The 22,988-nt window shown below is 39.2% G+C and overlaps 1 protein-coding gene across 11 annotated transcripts in view; it reads right to left on the bottom strand.

Moving 5' to 3' along the window:
- FGGY (FGGY carbohydrate kinase domain containing) overlaps positions 1 to 22,988 on the bottom strand; it is a 364,051-nt gene that overhangs the window by 221,803 nt on the left and 119,260 nt on the right. For all 11 annotated transcript variants that reach the window (XM_004679054.2, XM_012722677.1, XM_012722676.1 and 8 more), the window contains one exon: positions 12,501 to 12,616. In XM_004679054.2, the coding sequence (XP_004679111.2) occupies positions 12,501 to 12,616 (116 nt within the window). The remainder of the gene's footprint in view (positions 1 to 12,500; positions 12,617 to 22,988) is intronic.

The raw sequence follows: 22,988 nt of genomic DNA, 5'->3' as shown, positions 1-22,988 counted from the left end.
TATCCCATTATTTAAACTAAATACCTCTTCCTCAGCATCTCTAAGACAAAAGATCTCTACATACAAGACCCATAACAGAACAACAGATGACAAGGCAAAGCTCTGTAATTTAAAGACCTTAACAGCTTCTGCACTTTCAATTTAAAGACAAAAGAGAGGGGGTGGGGGAAGCAACCAGAACATGAAGTATTAATAAAGATCGTAAAATCATTACCTGGTCCCTTAAGTAGCCTCTGAAGTAAGGGTAGTGAGGGGAAAACTGCAGGAGGTTTTCTTTCCCTCTTCTAATAGATTGTATGTTTTCACCAGCTAAAAGGGTATGAAAATTTAACGGAATTTTTAATGTCTTTCTAGGTTTTACAACACCACAAAGAGTCATCTTCATTCTCCTCTCCACAAGAGCAGATGGGTGGCAGGGATGGTGGGGCCGTGACTCACCACCTCCTCATGCCCACAGAGTCTGTCTGAGCAGCAGGCAAACTCCGGGGATCAATAGGGTTCACGGTAACACTGTATCTGCCAGCAAGGCTCAGAGCAGGCCATTAGTCAAGAGGTGGCCTGCCAGCCTGCCCACCACAGACTTGGGATATGGATTCTCAGAAAGGTTAGCCCATGCTGGGAAACTGAAAAGGTCAGGGGTAGCATGCCCGAAAGCAGCACAGAACTGGGGTGAAGGGCAATGCAAAAGAGCTAGGACGTGGTAGGGAGGGCCACCTCACAGGCTGAGGTCAGCAGCCTTCAGCGTGATAGAGAGATGATAGGCAGAAGCAGCAGTGGCTGTGCTGCCTAACAGGCAGGCAACTACTGGGATAGCTGCCTTTCAAGAACATTAAATTAAATGACCTCTAATGCATGGCAATAATCACATGAGGTCAGGTGTCCGACAAGGATCTAGAAACAAGTCCCAAGTTATTAACTTTCAGAAAAAGTAAAACCCAAATCCCAAACTGTAAATTTTAATATGATTGCAGCACATGTGGCTTTGCGAGGGATCAGATAGTACAGTCATTTATCTCCTGGAATTTCAAAGGAGTGGAGATATAATCCTCAGAGAACCACATCCTTGGGCCACTTTTCCTAAGCTATTTCAGGGGAAGGGAAAAAGGAACCTCGGGGGCACGCTGGACCCTTAGTGACATACTTGAATAATCTCCGTGAGTCAGCAACAAGGAGAGACTGAACTTTCCTGGTGGCAGACAGAGCTGGATTAGTACTGACTCCATGATTTATTGGTATTTTGACTTTGGAGAGGTAAGTCCATCAAATCAGACAGCGCCAGACTATTCAACTGTTTCTTGAATTTTACTGATTCTCAATTATCCTTATTATTATTATTTTTTAACCCAGGGCACTCAATTATAAATGTACTACTTTTATTGTCAATAGTTATTAAAGTGTGAGGCCCAGAATAACACAGTATTTCAGATATTATCTGTCTAGCACTGGCCCTTTGATGGTCTTGATGGGAACATAACAAGTCTGTTAGTGCAGCCCAGTCCCAGCAGACTCTGCAGCCTTTAGTCAAGACATGCAGACTCTAGAGTAAAACTACTTATGGCTCTGTTACTTGCTGGAATTTTAAGTAACTTATTTAATATCTGGGCCTCAGTTTCCTGATCAGCCCAATGAGTAAAATAGTACCTACAGAGATGGGCAAAGGAGATTTAAAATGGATAACAAAGCATTCAGAAGTGACTGTACATAGAAAGTACTTGGCAACCATTTTCACGATTCACTGATCCTTAGTAACCAAACAATCTCCGAGAGATCTAGGTTGCCACTGAGTTTGCATATATTACAATGATACAATATATCATTGAGAAGTTATTTTCCCACTTCTTGCATTTTGTAGTGAAAAGACTTAATTAGACTTTACCCCTGAAAAATACTCACCTTATTAATTGAGCCTACTCTTCTAGACCACTGGTATTATATTAATTTTGCCATTATATTATTTACCATTAAAGTTCCCTATTTTAGATCCTTTACTCAATTTATTTAGCAAGTCTTTGCTGTGCTGATCTAAGTTGACTGAAACTATCGCCAAAGGCAAGTTAATGCAACGCCACATGTCATACAGCCAAGGTCTCACAGGACTGGAGATTAGTTCCTCTATCAACAGTCTAGATAGACAGTTGCTAAGCTCTTTGGGGATGTCTTTCTGAACACATCATATATTGTAAACTGCTTTGTTCTGGTTATAATAAATTCTTGGAAACTTGTCAAAAATGTGTTGCATTCAGATATATTTCTTCTATGCCATCTTATTTATTTACAAAATGTTTTTAAAAATCTAATTAACTCATTTATTTATTCAACAGTAGTGAATGAGTAGCTAGCTATTCTAGCAATAAACAAAGAATAAGATAAGTTTCAGATAGTGACAAGTACTAAGGAAAATATACAACCAAGAAATAGAATACTACTGAAGAGGGGAAGGGAGTGTTAGCTCAGGTGGTAAAGGAAGGCTCTTCTCCAATGATATTGGAGCCAAGATCCGAACAAAGAGGAGGAGATAGCCATGCGAATATTTTGAGAGGGCCAAACCAAACAGAGGGTCAATTTAATATCAAGTCTACATATACTGGAAATATTGAGGGAGACAAAGAAGGTCACTGTGGTGAGTTAGTGAGGGCAGGATAAGCAATGAGAGGGAGACTGAGAGAGTAAAGCGGAGGGAAGGGAGGAGAAAGAAAGACGGGGAGAGGGAAAAAGGGAGGGAGAGATGGAAAAAAAGATAGAGGCCTTGCAGGATTTTTACAGACCATACAAAGTATTTTTTTTTTCCCCAGTTGTAATGGGACACCACTAAAGGAATTTAGGCAGGGGTAACATGATCTGGTTTACATTTTAAAAATAATATAAAGGCTGCAATGTAGAAAATGGATTAACAGAGACAACATAATCAAGGAAACAAATTAAGAGGTTAGGGCACTAATCCAGCAAAAGATGAAAGTGCTTTAAACTAGGATGGCAACAGGGAAGAGGGGTGGAAGTGACCTGATTCAGGGTTCATTTTGGAGCAAAGCAGAAAGGACTTGCTGATGAATTGAATGTAAGGTGGAAAAGAAAGAGAAACATCAAAAATGATTTCTCAGTGTGAGTCCTGACCAGCTGGGAAACTGTGCTGCCTTTTGCTAAGGTGGAGAAGACCAAAGGAGTAGCATGTTAGGTGGGCGAGGTATACTGTTTCCTCAAACACCCCCTCTTTCCCTGACAAAAGCTAGCCCTTCTTTATACACTCAAGAAGTCATTCTTGAGCATTGACCTCAGAAGAAGTTTTGATTGATGGATAAATGTTCTCCTCTAAAATGAAAACTCGAGGCAGGCAGGGATCCTGTTGGCTTGGCTGAAACATTATTCTCCAGTATGGGAGTGGCACTGAAGTGAGGGATGCCCACAAGGGAAGTAAGCCTTGAGTCTCTCCTCTCTTATTCAGTCATTCTCCTCTCTTATTCAGTCATTAATATGACCATGACCATGTGGTTTTCCTTCCCTTGAATATACTTAATCAGGTGTCCTTTCGGGTTGTTGGGGGGGGGGGTGTTTCACATCAGGGGAGTCTAATGCCCATGCCAGCATTGTTCTGGTATTTCCAGTCATATTGGAATCTTCTGAGTCAATGCAGCTACTGCTTCTTGGGGTTTTACTGAAATCGGTCCTTTTATCAAAAGGACCCTCCAAAGTGTATAATAGATGAAATCAAATTAGAGAGGCTTAGTGACTCATCCAAGGTTTACCAAGAAGTGTTGAATCTGGGGTTTGATTCAGGTCTTTATTATTCAAAAGCTCATGACTTTTGCTTTTCCCAAATGAATCTAAATTAAAACCCATTTTTCAAATTTGATGGGGAAAAAAAGTGTGACAGTGCATGGAAATACTCTTTTAAAGTCATAAAGTACTGTAGGAGTGTTAGTCAGAGTTTCCTAGCTAATTATCACCAACATGTCTTTCATTTACCTATGGATACATGCTTTTTTTTTTTTTCCGAAAGAAAAAGCCAAAGATTGCCAGATATGGGACAGAAGAATTTAGGAAGATCTATAATTCAATCAAGATAACCTTCCAAGGAGGTAAGACTGGAATGTGATTATGACTTAGAAGCAGAAATGTAATTCATTTTAGTATATTATGCTTGTAAAAAAGCTGTATAAACCCAAGGGTATAGCTCAAGAAAAGGCATTCCTCAAGCTCAGAAGAAGTGGGGAAAAATCACATGGGATTATTTAAGGAGTCTTGGCTTTTGTAGAATGGCCTATCACCTGAGAGGAATTTGAGTTCAAGAGAACAGATTATTAAGTAGTAAGTCACAACATTTTATAGAGACTTACAATGTCTTAGGATACCTACACAATTTCCTTTAATTCTGAGTAATGTGCCAATTAACAGTAAGGACAATCAAATACCTCACCCATAACACACACAGCAGAGTTTGCAGGGCTCAGAGAGCAGAGCCAGGACTGAACTCATACTTGCCTTCCACTGGTCACCAAACTCTTAACCACTGAAACAGGTGATAGCTAACATCTTAATTATCTTAGTTCATCTACAGAAGTAGGTCAATAGCTTCATAAATCCAACCTTCCAGTGAACTTCAGCAAAGTACAGTTTCTCCATGTGTAAGGCTGGTGATTGGACAGTGGATTGGGTAAATTTGGCTTTTTAAGTCTTTTCCTTGTGACATTCTTCTAGTGTTCAAATGACAGTTACCAGATTGGATAATCACCAAAATGTGCTTAAAAAGATCAAGCAGGGGAGGTAACATGAAATAGAGGAACAGTTGGTAGAGTAGGGATTGGAAGACCGGTTTCTGGGCTCAGCTCTGAAATGCTTTAAGACCAAGGAAGCTCACCCTGTCTCCCTAAATCTTGGTTCCTCATCTATAAAATGAGGACATTAATGCAAATTTTTCATGCTCTCTTTCGGCTCTGATCACTGACGGTCCAGTGGAAAGAAGAGCAGCTGGAGGTTGACCTCACTTTTGGGGGATTTCCAATTATCACTCAGATGCCATAATGAAAGGAAGACGAGTTCCAGAAAATCTTATATACAGTAAAAACTCTGAAAGCCATTACCTTAGAGCATGATGTGGTCATCACTGCTCCCTTGCCCTTACAGTTCTATGGGCCTATTCCTGGAAGGGTCAACTGCTAAAACAGTAATTCTGGGAATCTAAGAATGGTGGGAGGGTACAGTGGGCACTTACTTCTTTCAGCTCCAGAAGGTAGGGAACAGTGTGGAGGGGATGGGGTATGAAAATGGTGACCCTCCAAGTGGGAAGGAACACTCAAAATTGTTAACAGCTAACTCTACAGGTTTTGCTAACTACATTCTTTGGATATATGATGTTTCACTTCAGCTTCACAACAAACCTTTATAGAAGGGAAGGAAGATGATGGGTACTATATGTTATTAAAGAAAGGATTTAGGAGTCTCTCTCCCCACCTCCCAAAATTTATCTACAACATTGGTAGGGGTAGTAATTGGAAGCATCTACTGAGAGGAATGAAACCAATCCTGTTGAATCTTCCTAGTGGAACCATCTTTAAGGAACAACAGAAGCCCCATTAAAAATCAAACATCGTCCCTCTCCTACTCCTCCACAGGTCCATTATGTTCTAGCCACACTCAACAAGGACATCTATACCCTTCTGCACCTCCATGCCTCTGCCTGTGCCTCTAGTGTCATCCCCATCTGTGCCTGGAAAACTTACTCATCTGTATCACTCACAGATTTCAGACACATCTCAAATGGCATCTTATGAGAAAATTTGCTTGATGTAACCCCTAGTAGTTAGTGATTTTTCTGTTCTGCTTTGCTACAGCACTTTGGACATCTCTAAAGTTACTGAAAAACAAGAAAACCATTGAGATTATTTATTTATTCACTTATCTTCAACTGCGCTCCATGGATGTGATATCCCCAAAGGCATGGACATGAAGAACCCTTTATATCTCAGTATTTAATAGCACCCAAATGTTAGCACATGGTAGGCACACTACAGTGTGGCTGGATGGGTGCAGGCATGAATGGGTGCTCAGTAACAGACATGAAAAACTTTAGGTCATTTTCTAATAGCTAGGAATTTGATTTTAAAGGGGAAAATAACACAATATAATATAGGATATGTTGTAGCCTCAAGTAATGAAAGAAAGAACACTTTTTGTCACTTGGAAAAGAGTGAGAAATGATATCAAGATGGGGTAAGGTCAAAGGGTGAAGAGCTGAGCAAGTCCAGCCTGAGTCCCATAGAAAAGACCTCCCTCAGCACATGAGGGGTTGTGTAAGGACAGGTCCCCCGAGAGCCTAGAAAATGCTGGAATACCTATGGCCAATGATTTGTTAAGGTCTCCCAACTTAGCAATAACTTAATAAAACAATACCTATCAAGATGGAACAGCAGCTCAGGAAGTCCCTTCATGAAAAACAAGTCTCACTCTCAGGAGTGAATGGCTAAATATGCCCAGTTCTAGTGGACAAATCCAGAACATTATATAAAAAAAGTAGTTTAAAAAGGAATTTATAATACCCACTCTATGGGCTCAGACTCTAATAAGGGTATGTGGCATAGTGCGGTTGGAAATCCTGTAGGCATGTTTCCACCAGGGACTTCCTCTCTCCATCCCAGGCTGCAGTATATTAATGTGAACATCTCCATCTCCTGCTCCTATTTGATCCATGGGAAAGGAAATCGCTCAGCTAATCCATGAGACTTGGGTCACTGTTTCCCAGAAAGTGGAGTCACAGACTTAAAATGGAGTGAGTACAGGCTGGGCCTGTGTCTCTCTTCTAAAACACCTGGGGACTCTTTGTGTTGGAACCACAGTGGACTTGAAAATTAGGCAGAGCAAAAGCAGACAAACTGGTAAAGGAAGCCCAGCCAAGTCTTGGCTCTCTGTCTCAGGTCTCTGGCCTACTAATGAAGGGAACAGGTCAGGGTCACAGAGATCCAAAGGTCCAGCCAGGTTCTGGGAAGAGGCAGAACCACCCTCCCTCTGCGCTCTCAAATTCAGCCTCACACAAACCAATACTCCCCTTGCTCAAGTGGATCTGTGAATCAACTGAGAGCAACAGGGGTGAGTGCTGAGAAGTCTAAGTCCTCAACACATACTTGTCATAGTCAAGATTCTTTCCCTACAGGACAGAAACATCTTAAATGCAATTTTCAAAATTTTCATTACCTGTAGGGTTTATTTTGCTCTTTGGGAAAGTGACAGTGTCAGTCTTGCTAAGCTCATTTTTTGTTTGTTATTTTCCATGGAGGAGGCTGTAATCATCACTGTCACAGGAAAGGCTCTGAGAGGCCTGCTACAGGAGTGAGGTGGGACTGCTACAGGGGTGAGGCAGGACTGCAGCAGAGGTGAGGTGGGACTGCTGCCGGAGTGAGGCGGGACTGCAGCTATCATTGAAGTCAGTGTGTATGGTCACATAAGTCTCTTCATAAGTACCAAATATGTCAGCTATAAAAAGTCTGCTAGCACCGAATTTATGAAATGAAATCATTGTCTCTCTGTCACCTATGAGTGCTATTTAATTCAATACAATTTATAGAGTCCATTATGAATTAGAGAAAATTGAAGCCCAAACAGGACTTATTTATCAAATATTTCAGTCAAACACATATTCACTCTTTCAATAAGTATTTCATCGGAATCTACTCTGTGTCCACTGTGTCTGCCACTTCAAATACAGTCTCACAGAGGGAAAGAAAGCCAGTTAAAAGACATAGCCTCCTCCCCCTTAGGAATCGCCTTGTTTCACCTAAGCTTTATCTCCATTTCAGCCTCTCACTTTACAGTAGCTCCTATTTGGGGTTTAAGTTTCTTCTTTGTTTTCCTGACTCCAAATAATGGCTGCTCTATAAGCTGACACATTGAACCCTTTTCTATAATGAGGCTCTTTCTGCAATGCAAATAATCACTCTAGACTTCAGTCATGTGTGTAACATAAAGTCCCCTATCCCAATAACACAATAAAGTACTTTTCTCAGGAAGCAAAAGGCAACTGAGACAGGCTCAAAGAGAGCCTGGATAATGGATTAGAATAGGTGGGATGCTGCTTTTCTCCAAAACGGTCCCTTCTCCCTGCTGAGCTCTTCCTTCCTGTTTGCCTTTGACAGATATTTAGGACTAGACAGGTAACCTGGAAGGGTGTTACCTAGAACTGAATATCAAGATCTATCAACACAGATCATCCTACAGACTATGGGTATACAATTCCCCACAAAACACCGAGTCTGTTTTCTCCATCAATTTAACATTAAATCAATGATCACTCTGTCAATTGTAAAGCAAAGTCCATTATATATATTTTGATTCACAAAACTATTTTTTCTTACTTTGTATAATGTTCCCCAGTGAAACCACCCAGATATCTCCTTGAAAGAACACATTCAGTAGTAACATTTTAGCTTCAGGTTCTTGTATGTAGCTATTCAAAACATTGTAAATTTCTTCCCCTGTCCTTGAAATGTACCATATAAATATTGCATTTGATCCTTAACTTACACTTCATAAATAATTTATTTCAAAATCATCCCTCCAGAAGATCATCAGTTGCTGAGGTGCTCAGTTTTCAGGGAAAGCATTTATTTACTGCATGAGCCCAGGAAGGCTGGTAAAGACTTGGCTAAAAGCTCCACATGGAGCGAATTATGGTAATTGTATTAATGCTCAAATCCACGATGCTTTGCTCAAGTCTTGCTAAAAGGTTTTGCACTGTACTGCCCACGTCTTGATGGGCAATGAGCCCACTGGAAATGTTTAACACTGCATAGGGAGGCTTCCGAGATTCAGTTTTCATAGTTCCAAGAACTGTGAAAGAACGTCTAGAGAAAAGTTTCAGACAAGTTTTCTGAAAAGTCCCAAAGAGAATTAGCATCCTCTTTAGTATCTTGCACTTTGGGTTCAGACTGAAGCTACAAGTTCAAATCACCAGAAATGAATATCAAAGGCAATATCACACAATTAATTTTGATGAATGGGTAAGTTTTAATTCATGTATAGCAATATTCCGGTTAATGATATGTCTCCTTAGGACATCCATTAAAAATCCATTAACTTAACAGGCAAAATCTAATACAGTTACTTGGAAATTTTCTGCTAGATTAACATTATGGGCTTTTAATGAATATTTCCTGTAGGTATTGCTCTATTAGCAGAGCTAATATACTAATTAAACATGGGTCTTATGTAAGGGGAAGGACCAAAATGGTAAAACAAACAGAATATAGGACTTGAAGTTGGACCCAAATAAGTAAAAAATATTGCTAAAATCAATAAAGACCATTATAGCTTTCATAAGCAAACAGTACTGACATTGTAGGGCCAGCCATCTCGTCACTAATTTCCCTACTCACCAATCAAATGTGCTATTCCCTGTGCTAGGACAAGGAAAATAAAAATAAATAAGTGAAAATCCTGAAACAAAGGAGTTCACAGTGTAGTGTGGAATCAACTCATAAACAAGACATCAATGTGTAGTATGATAAAGTATGGCCAGAATATCATGGGAACGTGCAGAAAGAACAACTACATTGGGAGTAGACATATACAAAAATAGAAAAAAAAATACTTATACCACTGCTATTGAAATTTGGGGCCCTTCCTGGTGGTGCAGCAGGTTAAAGCATGGCACTTAGAAGCAAAAGCCACTTCAGCATGAGTTCGATCCCTGCCTCGGAGGTGATCCACATGGCGCCACAGACCTCTCCTGACCCGCCTGCTTGCTGCTCCCCTCATCAGTTGGCCTGTTCTGCTCCTCACTCTATCTTGGGTGAAGCCTCTCACCACTCCCGCATCTCTGGCCTGTACCCCAGTTCTGTATGCATAAATAGATAAATCTTTAAAACTAATAAAATTGAAATGTGTGTTTCAGTCAAATATTAGCTCCTTATAAGCCCTGCTGTTGGGAAGGTGTCTATTCTGACTTCCAACTTATTCATTCTGCCTGTGGTTAGGCAGAACGACTTATTGTTCTGATTATCATCGGTAAACACAGTAACAGCACTTCTGTCACTGATTATAAGCATTATGAGTCATTAAGTATGTGGAAGTGCATAGAAATGTGCTAGAAATACAGAAGGAAAAGAAGGACTAGCATTAATTTGCTGCCTACTCCAGGTACATGGTGAATGTTCTTTGGAAGTCAGGAGAGTGCAATGGTCAGGCAGGATTTGGAGTCATCCAGTCACAGGCTTGAACTGTGTCTCTATCACCTGCACACTGCACAACTGTCAGTTAGCTGCACTTGCTCTTCAGCTGCAGAACAGGATAAATAAAACTTTTAAATATGCGTTTTGGAAAATTTAATAAGATAATGGTGGTAATGCAATAAAATCAAGTCTGAGAAGCGGTGAACTATTAGTTTTAATTGCTGCCATTAATTATGTCTTTCATAGGCAAGAACGTAGTGAAACAGAAACATTATGAGACCTGTCTAGGTTCACATCATTAATATTAGAGCTAGAATTACCCTAACTCTCTGTTCAGGGCTGCAGACCTAACCTGCCTGTAACCCTCAATTACAGGACAAGAGCCCTCCCCAGCTCTCAATCCTGATGGCTCTTCAGCAAGACAGAAAGCTCATGGGGAGCTTCCAAGATATGAGTGGGAACTCTCAGCTTAGTGGCCCTGTTTTAGTTAGAACAAATTGCACTAGTACTTTGGTGCACTGAGCTGTGTCCCACAGGACTCATATGTTGAAGTCCCCTCCCCCAGTATGACTGCATTTGAAGACAGTTTATAAGGAGCCAATTACTATTAAGTAAGGTCAAAAGGGTGGTCCTGATCTAACAGGGTTAGTGTCCCTAAAAGATGATGTACCCGCGTGCATTCTCTCTTTGCACATGCACAAAGAGGTCATGTGAGAATCCAGAGAAACAGCAGCCAACAAATCAAGAGATGAGGCCTCGGAATTAATTAAGCTTATCTTGTCAGCATCTTCATCGTGGATCTCCCGGTCTCCAGAATTGTGAAAAAGTAAATATCTGTTGCTCAAATTACCTGTCCAAGGTATTGTGAAATAGCAGACTGGGCTAAGGCACCCTGAGATAGTTCTTTGCCAGCGTTCTCTTAACTCTTGCCAATCTGTGTCAGTTGAAAGAGTTGTGTTTATCTCTTGCCCATTACATCAGTAGGCATTTATCAACATCGTCCATGCCAGGATAGTCAAAGCAAGACAGATGTGGTCCATGCCCTCTCTGAGCTCTCTATTCAGTATCACCTTCCTTTTTGGCTGCCTCTTCCCCTTACTGGCCCTGAAGTACTGTCTAAAACCCAACCTGGTTAACAGGAGTCCCAACATGCCATACTCCCTCAGCCATTGGAATAGAAGTTTAACACTGTTATCCAGTGGCTGCCCAGGGGTTGGCTCCAAACTGTCCAAACATCATATGACTTACTTAAAATATTAATACTTCCTTAATATTAAAAAATATTTATTTATGCATACAGAGCTGGGGTACAGGCCAGAGGTGCAGAGACAGCAGGGAGCAGAACAGGCAGATCTACTGAAATACACTGCTGAGGGGAGCAGTGGGTAAGACAGGAGAGATCTGCTACTATCTGAGTAGGCTCCCTGGCAGAGATCAAACTCCTGCTGCAGTGGCTGCCAATAGCTTGATAGCACTGTGTCTTTAATGGCAGAGAGGCCCCAAAATATCAATACATTTTTATACTCTGTGAAGTTATATCTATTCACCAACTAAGATATTACCACAACCCTATACCTATTTTCTCCAGAGAGCTGATGACAGCTTGCTAAAATGTAGGGAAAAAAAAAAAAAACAACATCTTTCTATGAGGGGAATGTGCAAACCTTAAATATTGAAATGTCACTTATCATTAAATATACCTGAATACACACACCACACACACACAAGCTGCACACATCACATACAGAATTTAGATTCTCCCACCAGGTGGCCCTTACGAGCCACTGCGCCTCTAGTACCAAGTCAGTGCCACATGAAACTGGGCATCTGGGACCGCAAGGTCTTCCTCAGGAAGCACTGACTCAGGATTTGGTTTCAATGTTGTTCCTGATTCCTCTACTTTTGATCTTCAACTATTATGTTTTCTGTTCATGGCCTTCCCTGGTTCCTTCAATCTAATTCACAAAACATTTTCATAGTACTGGGAATGATTGATACACTACCTCCCTCCCCGTTAATGTTATTCCCATCTGTTTCATACAAATAACTTCCTCCTTAGAGTCTATAGATAAGGTTCTATATACTTCATCCCCTCAATTTTTTCTCATCTCTAACTCAAGGATTCATGGCTTACCCACCACTTCTGCATTTCCCTTGATGGCTTACCCACCACTTCTGCATTTCCCTTGAAAACAACAAACAAAACAAAACAAAACAAAAAAACAGGTCTGTGTTCCTGTATTTTAAGTCAGACAAAGCCAAAAAATGCCAACATCCTCACATATATATATATATATATATATAACATATACATATACAAAAATCTGTTGATTTTTAAATTTTTACCTATTTTGCTGTAATTATCTGCAACAAACTCTTCCAAGCCAATCATCTTCCAGAAACTGTCATCCCAGCCTTTCTCTGCGGAGTATGTCCATTTGCACACCAGTGAGCAGAGAGACCTAAGAAAACAGGAGAGAATTAACACCAATGATATGAGCTAGTCTTCCATGGTGTTTTTTTCAAATATCCACCCAATAGCAGCAGCAGTGTTGAAGTAGAACCAGTGTAGGTAATTATACAATCTTATTTAGATCAAAAGTTCACATTCAAAACTGCTAATGATTTAAAGCATCTTCTTTCACTTTCAAAAGAGTCTCAGCCCTTTACCTAGTTTTAAACTATATAAACATTTGAATTATATCTATTTTTATATGTACATTTGTGAGATAATTAGATATCACAAAGATGACTAACTATTTGATGAGACTGAGTTTTATTATTAAATTTTGGGTATGATATTGTATTTTTTCAAAAGATTTATTTATTTGTGCATACAGAACTGGGGTGCAGGCCAGAGGCTCAGGGGCGGCGAGAGGCGAGAGGCTTCACCAGAGACAGAGTGGGGAGCAGAACAGGCAGATCGAAGAAGTACACTGCTGAGGGGAGCAGCGGGCGGGTCAGGAGAGGTCTGCCATGTGGTCACCTCCGGGGCAGGCGGGAATCAAACTCATGAGGAAGCGGCTTTAGATTCTCAGTGCTATGCTTTAACCCTCTGCGCCACGAGGGAGGGCCTGATATTGTATTTTTTAAAGGCTTATCATTCAGAGATATACATTGAAACATTTCAGATAAATAGTACAGTAGTTGGGGTTTTCTTCAAAACAAAAGGGGAGTGAATGGTGTTGAGGATGGGGTAGGACAGGCCTTAAATTGGTTTTGGGGCTGAGTGATGGTTACCAGGGTGTTCTTTTATACTACTTGGTTTTGCATATGCTCAAAATTTCCTATAACAAAAAAATAAAAAACAAAAAGTGCCTGGTATATGTAGGGCCACTCCAATCTAAATAGATATTTAATAGGAGGTAAACTTGAGTGCAGGGAGGTATTTTCCTTTCACTTCATTACTCAGCAATTCAGCCTTTTCTACATTCCAACAAAAAAACTTCTTTGCACTTCTCTGAAAAGTCATGTTCTTGCACATGTCTGAGCCTTTGCCCTATTCCTGCTGGGTTAGACAATTTTTCACAGCTTCTTTACCCAAATAATTCAAACATTTCCCTTAGCCTGGGCTGAGTCACTTCCTAGTTGGGGTGTCCCTCCTCCAAACTCCCAGAGCACATCTCAGGCTTTATTGTGTAGTATATTAACTGCTTCCTTATATATCACTCCTACCTCCCTCTTCCCTTCCAGTCTGTTCTTCCTATTTTGTAAAGAGCAAACTTTACAGACTCTAAGTGATATCATCTCTTCATCCCTGATTAAAATCCTTTAATTGCTTCAACAACTTTAGGAAAGAGTCCAATGACATCTCCTCTCCAAAAGCTTCTCTACTACGTCCACACTAAGCTGGTGGCTCTCTCCTTCCCAGCTATATTATAACTTAGAAATGTAGTGCTGCAGTTCATAGATGGAGGAGGTTAAGTTCATGGCCTCAGGTCTTCCACACACACATTTTGCTATGGAATTCATGGTGCTATACCTTCCTCCTTCCACCCTTTGCGCTGTGGACAGGGTTTCTTTTTCTATGTATGGACTTTAGATTCTATTATGTGACTGGACTTAACCAAAAGAAATGACTGCATGCCAACTTTGAGTCTAAGCCTTCACAACAGGATGCATTTCTTCATGCTGTCTTGCCCCTCTAACAATGCCATGAGAGCATTGTGTCTGGGGGAGCCAATGGTCCCAGGAGGAGGAGGAGAGATTTGTGGAGCAAGAGAAAGCCATGTCTAGCATGGAACAGACATCCCCAGGCAGCCAATGCTGAGTGAGTCTAGCTGAGTCCAGAAGCAGCTCCCACCCACCACAGCATAGACTAAAAGAGTTACTCGTGAGTCAAATAAAGAATTATTGTGTTAAACTACTGAACATTCTATGTGGTTTGTAAGAGAGAAACAGTTAAAGAAGTCAACACCTTTATAGCATAACTACATTGTTCCACATAGGTTTTCTCCCAAATAAGGGCAAGGAGAGTGATGCTTTAGTTCACATAGCAAGTCATAGTATGTGACTGGAGAGTATGGTTGGAGTGAGGATTGAATCCTGAAGGAGTAAGTTTTACTGCTCCAGGTGCCTCTGGAAAACCCTTCTCCTATCAGGACTATTTAAACACTATTGGGGTTCACTCCATTTGGGTAGCTTTAAATCAATTCTTAAGTAGTGTGGATGTGTCAAACCAATAAAGTTGGCAAATTTTAGAGAGGTCACATATTCTGCAGAAATCTTCAGCAGAGAGAGAGCAAGGGTAGGACTTCTCTTGCTGGTGAATAAATGCAAAGTACCTACAGCAGAACAAAGGAGTTGCCTCTCCCTGAGACTTCTACTAAGCCCAAGGTTTTCTCATTCTAGATGGTGTTTCAGAGGACAACATGCATTCCTGGATAGAGCTGTTCATCCTCAGGCAAGCTGGTCTACCAGCCCAGTGAGGGGTGGCAGGTCATGCTCAGTTTGTCAATTAGAATTAGAGAAAGGATGGCACCCTTCCTGGTGATGCAAGGGGTTAAGTCTCAGCACTATGAAGCTATCCAAAGCCACTGCAGCACAAGTTTGATCCCCGGCCTGGGGGGTGACCCACATGGTGCAGCAGATCTCTCCTGTCTCACCTGGTGTTCCCCTCAGCAGTGTATTTCAGTAGATTTCCCTATTCTCCCTACTCTGTCTAGAATAAATCCCTTCATTCCCACCCCCAACCCCTGCAGCTCTAGCCTATATCCCTGTTCTTGTGTGCATAATCTTTCTTTTTAAAGAAAGAGCTGTCATAACTTAAAAAATAAAAAAGAGAATTAGAGAATGATGCCTGAGAAAAAAAGGGGATATATTGGTAGGCTGAACTGCTTCAAAGACCAGTAGCCAGAAAGGAATGTTCCTTTTTCCTAGGGAGAAAGAGCCACCCACTCTTTGTCCAGTACCAGTGAGAATGCCAGGGCTAAATCTGCTGAATCTTTCACTAACTTTCAGATTTTTAAATGCCAAAGAGACTATACAAAACCTAACATTAGTAAAAAAAGAAAAAACATAAAACAATGGGTAGGCAAAATGAAAACAGACCTAACTTAAGGGGTACAGTGCACCCAAAAGATTATACAGAACACCTTTACATGGGGAGAGCTGAAAAAGGATGTAATAAAGACTTTCTGAACAAAACCCATTAATTTTAAGTTTTAAGTTAAAATTTTCTGCAGAAGGCTTAAAAAAATCACTGGTATTTTTCAATATCAAATTAATGATCTGGAAACTGAGTGAAAGAAATATCTTACTATCCTTAGCAAAGCACAAAGAGAGAAATAATGAAGAAATAAGAGGCTTAGAAAACAGTCCCAGCAGACTATCATGAGAATAAGAGGAATTCCAGAAGGGATTTTTAAAAAAGGAAAAAGTAAGAAAAAAGAAAAAGAAAAAGAAAAAAAAAAGATGAAGGAGATGTAATTAAATGAATACAGTACCAGATTTTTTTTTTAATTATTATACTGAGCAGAAGCAAGATTTTAAGCCTGCAGATTAAAAGTCTCATTAAGTCCAGGAAGTGAATCCAGGAAATACTTGAATTTCAAGTATAAACAGAAAATTATACAAGCTTCCAGACAGAAAGTTACTTAAAAGAGAAGAGGTTCAGACTAGCTAAGGAATTCTCATCTACAACTCTGGAATGCAGAAGACAGTGGGACAATGTACAGACTATTGAGAAAAATGATCCAAGAATCCTATACCCAGACAAAATATTATTCAGCTGTCAAGGAAAAAGAAAAATATTTTCAGCATGCAAGCTTTCAAAGTAAACTCATATATTTTCTTTGAGGACAATACTTGAGAAAGAATATAACCAAAAACAGTTGATTCAGGTTAGCTTTTTCAGCATAGGGGACATCAAAGCCTAGTTCACAGTGGAAGTAGTGGTGGCATAGACTAGAGACATCCTCTGATGATATAAGTATTTGTGTGTGTGTGTGTACATGCATAGGCACATAAATATATGCATACACACAACATACATACATGTTCAAGTCTAAATGGACAATGATACCATAAATAGGAATTTATAGCATTAAGTTTTCTGAAACACAACAATTCTATGTTATAAAGGCAAACCCTGATATCCTAGTACTGAAAATATTAAATAAGCAAAAGCTCACATTCAGAAATAGGAGAGGAAGAAGGGCTTGGGGTATACAGGCATGCTTGGCCAAAACCAGTTTAATGTCGGTTGTAAGGAATAAGAGACAATCACTAATGGAAACAAAAGGATTAGTAGGAATCTCAAAATAACAAGGAATAAAAAGAGAAAATTCATGAGTCAGTGAACACACACATTAACCAAACAAAGTGAAACAAAAAGGGAATAATGTAGCATACACAGAAGCTGAACATCTGATAGAAAGAATAAAATCAATTTTTTCAATAATGGGAATGTGCTGAATTCCATGCTGGATAAAGGATAAAAGTAATCCAAGTTGGCATTGAGATCAAGCTATTATGAAAACATACAGATTTTTAAACGTGAGGTTTTTAAAAAAATAACCAATAAAATTAAAAAATATAATTCAAAAATTTTAACTGTGACAACATGAATATCATACACATTAGATAACAAGAAAAGGATAAAAACAATTAGCAAAACAAAGAAAAACATTTCATTACACAATGTTCAATCCAATATATATGGTTTAAAGATTTATTTATTTATGCATACAGAACTGGGGTACAGGCCAGAGGTGCAGGGGTAGTGAGAGGGTTCACCAGAGACAGAGTGGGGAGCAGAACAGGCCAACTGCTGAGGGGAGCAGCAGGTAGGTCAGGAGAGGTCTGCCACACCATGTGGATCACCTCTGGGGTTGGGGATCTAACTCATGAGGAAGTGGCTTTAGCTTCTTAGTGCTGTGTTTTAACTCACTGTACCACCAGGGAGGGCCCTCAATCCAATATTTAACAATACTGCCATTTGTTAAATTTTATGAGCCAATCACAGTGTGAAATATATAAAACAAGAGCTTCTGGAAATACAAGAAGAACATTCAGAGATGTAATTTCCTTGAGCACTTTATTGTATTATCAGAAGTTGAAGAAATTGGTAAATCAAAAGAATAATAATTAAAAATAACTATTGAGGAGCTAAAGAAATAAAAAAAAATTCACACAAGTTCCATAAATGAGAGAATGGTTTACAATACAAGAACATAAGTGGGTAAAGTAACATTTTATAGAGATATTTAGATTTTTAAAAGCTTTTATGGATAAAGAAGAATGACTGAAAATTAATAACCTAAGCAGCCAATTTAGGAAATGATGAAAAACACTAAGAAAATTTTCTGAAAGATCAAGGAATAGTAAAAATAAAAGCAGCTGTAAAACATAAAATAGAGAGATAAAATTCAGGGAATCAACAGAATCAAAGCATGTTACTGTGAAAGACAAATGAAACAGAAAGACTTGTAACAAAAGCGATGAAGAAAAAAGGAGAGAAGCCAAAAATAATAAATGTGAATGAAAATGAGAACTATAAAAAAAGCAAATAATAGAATGAAAAAGATTAACTGAAGATTACAATAGTGAATTTGAAAATATGGATGAATGAACAATTTAGTAGAAAAACAAAACTTAAGATTGACTAAAAATAAAAAATCTTAATATATGTATTATCATAAAAGAAATATAGAACTAAAAAAAATCTTTCAAATAAGTTAACCCCTTAAGCCTAAATAGTTTTACTAGAAAGTTCTGAAAAAAAAAATCATGAACAACATTTAAGAAAATTTCAATAATAAAGATGTGAATTTATTTTATCATAACATTTTATAAAATGAGAGAAAAGAATCAATGGCACTGGAGACTAGCAAGTATGATAACATCAAATGACACATGGAGATAGAAATAAGCAGGAATAAAATAAAAAGCTTCTGTTTCTCACGAACAATAAATATACTGGTATCTTTTTGTTCACATTTTATTTTTTAAATTGTTTTTCCTTTATTGGGAGAAAATGTTGGTCTGTAGCACTGTCTATGGCTTAAGGGAATAGGTTCACACCTCCTCAGACATACTCACATCACCCCATCACCGAAGCACAAAACAAAAGTGCCTCTACCTCCTCCCTAACCCTGACTCTCCCTCCCCTTCTGATAGCCTCAATTCTGAAGTCAGGTTTCTAGGATTTGTTTTGGTTTAGTTTTGTCTGCTCCTTTGTTTTTGGGTTGATACTTTACATATATTCTACATATGAGTGAAATCATCAGGCTATTTGTCTTTCTTCTTCTGATTTATTTCACTTAGCATAATTCCCACCAATCCCACCTATGTTGTCACAAATGACAATATTTCTAACAATATAGCTGTGCAGTATTCCACTACGTATATGTATACCACATCTTCTTAATCCGCTCATATGTAATTGGGAACTTAGGTTGCTTCCAATATAGTACCTTTGCTTCTGTAAATAGCACTGCAGTGAACATAGGGACATATATATATATACATTTTGTATGTATATACATTTTGTATTCTTTGGGTAGATAAATACCTAGGAGTGAACGGTTGGATCATACAGAATTTCTATTTTTAATGTTTTGAGAAGCCCCCATACTGTTTTTCACATGGGTTAGACCAGTCTATGTTGTCACCAACCATGTACGAGGGCTCCTTTTTCTCCACACCCTGCCAACACTTGTTGATTCTGGTCTTTTTGATATGGACTGTCTTATGCTCATGTTCACCATCTATCTATAGGTAGAAGCTATATTTTTACTCCCCCGTCTTTGATAACTAGAAAATTAGGAGGGTGGGGGGAATAAAACAACTGTTTTCAGCTGTTAAACAACAGGCAGGACACAACTGTGATCCCTGAGAGAAAGAAACAAGTGAGGTGAGCCTAAGATCACGTTGGCTTTCTGCCTAGAAGCACATGCCAGACCACAAAGCATGAACGATGCCAGGGAAAACACAGCAGCTTCTCAGGAGACTGAGATCAGAATGCAGGGAATTTAAGGTGACTGGAAACCTTGGTGGAACAGAGTTTCCAAAAAGGTGGGAGCTATGCCGAAAGAGAACCCTGAAAATCTGCAGGAGAGTCTCAGGAAGTCTTTGTGGAACACTAAGATGCAGATTTGTCCACAGTCTAGACTGACTAAAGACAATTAGCTGAGTAGGTCTAGGAGCCTGTGAAGAGCTGAGAATCATGTTAATGAAATTAGAGTGAAAACAGCCCAGTGGTCACTTAGGACATTCACCAGAAACCCCCAAAGACATGTGTTTGTGAAGTAGGACTGAAGTTTCCTGATGCAAATTCTACAAGAACCCTGCATTAATACAGTCTGAAAAGAAGCCTCCAAAAAATAAAACTCAATGGAAAGTACTCTGGCAATGTGAAAAAGAGCTCAGCAATTCTGTGAGGAAGGCAACAAAATCCAGATACTTCAGAACATAACACTGATGATTTGGGCAGCCAACTAAGAAAATGCAAAGAAGCAATGGCCAATTCCTCGCATTTGATAATAATGCTATCACACTCAAAGAACCTGAAGCAGGAGAAACACAAAGAAAACCATGTGAAAATTATAATCAAAATGGTGAAAACTAAAATTTTAAAGGACATCAGAAGAAAAGGATACATTCTATAGGAATAGGGTGCATAATGGAGAAGACCAGAAACAGAATAGCTCAAAAGAACCTGCAGTAGCAAATTAAAGTGCTTATATAATGAAAAAGACAACAGTCATTTAGAATTGTATGATCCACAAAAATATTTCTGAAAAAAATAATGTAGCATATAGAGCTTCTCAGACAAAAGGGAAAAATAATTTCCAAGAAACCTGCAATTCCAAAAAAGGTTTTAAGAAACCTCAGGAAAATATTTGGAGGATGCTATTAAATAAAAATATGCATCTAACATAAAGGAGTGAGGATTATTAGAATCCGCAAAAAGGAGGCCAAATATAAAATCTATTTTGTTTTTAATTTTTAAAAATAATCACTGCTGTTAAATATCTTTAAAAGACAATTTAGAAAAAATATGCTGTGGAGTTTACAAAATCTATACAAACAAAACATGTGACAATAATGCACAGATGTCATGGCGTAACTGAAGTATATCTGAGGGAATGTAAGCTTATGTCACAGTAAATTGTGATGTTATAATTCATATTATAAAGTTTAGAGGAAGCAGGAAAAAAATAAGATACTAGTAATCTGGAAGGGAATGAAAGAGAAAACTTAAATAGGAGAATGGAACGAACAGAAAGCAAATGGCAAGATGGTAAATAAAAACACAAACATTTTAATACACATGGTCTAGAATCCCCACTGTTAGGGCAGAAATAACCAGCCTGGGTACAATTCTAACTAGATTCTCAAACAAGAAACTTATACTAAATATGAAGACACAAGATAGATTCAAGACTAAAAGGTAGAAAAATATGTGTCATGGAAATTTTAACAAAACTGTGGAAGTGGCTAGATGTGAACATGAGACAAAGTAAAGGTGAGAGCAAGAAATAAATAAAATCAGGGACCAGGTACCAAACATAATGATAGAAGGTCAATTCACCAAGAAGACTAGTGGGTGAGAGAAGAAATCAGAATTTGTTAGAAGAGAAACTTGAACTCTGCCAATGTTAAACTCAGTTTTGTTGTTATTGTTTTAGCGTATAACAAGTAGACAGCGTAAAAACTACATGCAATCAAAATTTATGATTGTGTAACTGGATGTGGTCACCTAAGATCACCCTTGTTTTTTATACAGGTTTACTGATATTCCTTGGTTTCCGAGGTCCATGTAGATTTAGGAGTCCAGAACTGTAAACCTGTTGCACTGTATGTATTTTTTCCTGAGTAAAGAAGGCCACAGGGTACTGAAAGATCCACCACCTTATCATAAAAGAATGTTACTTATTTTATTTCCTGGTGCTCTCTTAGGTTTCCTGGATATTTCAGTATACCAGATCTGGCCATAACACAGGACATAGTTGGCTATTCACTCTTCCAGTGCCCAGCACCAAGTACAGTGTCCGTGAGAGCTCAATGCATTGGAGTTTTTGGATGAAAACCCTAGGATGTAAGAGGAGAAAATTTCAGGTTGTTAATCACTTTTTAATTGTTTTCATTAAAAGGCCCAGGTCTCCCTTATTACCCTCTGTGGAAGCGACTGACCACCCCCTCACCAGAAAGTAAGAGCTTTCTAAAAACACATTTTGCATACTCATATACTTCCCATCACCTACTTCCCCAGATGTAAAACACCCAACCACTAGAATATCTCCCCTTTTCAAAAAATGCAAAACAGAAAGATGTCCAGTTAAAGATGCCAAATTGACAGCACATATTGACCTGTGATCCCTTTTAAAATTCCCATAAAACGGCAGAATATTTCAAGAGGCCAAGAGTGTTTCAGAAAGGGGAGGACCCACCATGACACAGAGAACAAGATAGATGATGAGAGTAACAGAAATTTGAAAGTCAGACAACACAGATGGGTGAGGAGTAACTCTCTGCATAGACTTGAGAAAGATAAAAACTGCAGGAGTTAAGGGAAAACTGGGGGATACCCTGCAGAGACCCAGAAAAGGCCAGGAAGTGGTGGCACCAAGCACCACTGTAAACAGGGAGACAAGTGGGGCCTCAAACAGCAGAGTGATTCGAAATCACTGTAGGAAGAAATCAGACCCCATGTGCCCTCTTGTGAGCACCAGGGGATGACTGCTCCCGGACTCTGGAGGAAGACTATGGCTCACTCTCAGGGCAGGGTGTCAGCCATTAAGAATAGCAGCACTGTGACAAACACAGTTGATCAGTTCTCAAGATCCTACCCCCAATTCTACCAGGTTAGGCCCTAAAAATCCTTTTTTGGGGATTTTAATAGAAAGAAAAAAGACCTAAGCTTGTTTGGGGTGGGCGAGGGAGGTCTAGAGGGTACACAAAGAATTAGCCAGCCAGATGACTCTAGCCTTAGGAGGTTAAACAACAAAGTTCATTTTTGATGGCCAGTAAGCACTAACTGCACTAATCATCTTCATCTTTTTTAAAAACTGTGTTAATGCAGAAAACAAGTATGTGGGCTCACTCTGTCCAAATCAGAGTCTTTATAGGCAGGCAGGTACCAGCCTCCAAACTGAAAGAAACAAAGGGAAAGTGTCACTGTGATTCCAGCCATACCCCTGAGACCACAAAGCAGGCTTAGCAAGAACAAGGAGAACTTTTGACTTTCCTGCTTTTACCCAGAGCAAGACACACATCAAAAGCTCATGCCTGCTGAGTTCCAGGGGCCTGATCATTATCATGTATTTCTCCAACAAGATTTTACAAAAATGAAGTCTGCACTGCTGCATTATTTATATGCAGTTCACTGAA

The sequence above is a fragment of the Condylura cristata genome, unplaced genomic scaffold, assembly GCF_000260355.1.
Source record: "Condylura cristata isolate star-nosed mole 26May11 unplaced genomic scaffold, ConCri1.0 scaffold00008, whole genome shotgun sequence".
Taxonomy (NCBI): Eukaryota; Metazoa; Chordata; class Mammalia; order Eulipotyphla; family Talpidae; genus Condylura; species Condylura cristata.
This window is presented reverse-complemented; position numbering and strand designations above follow the sequence as displayed.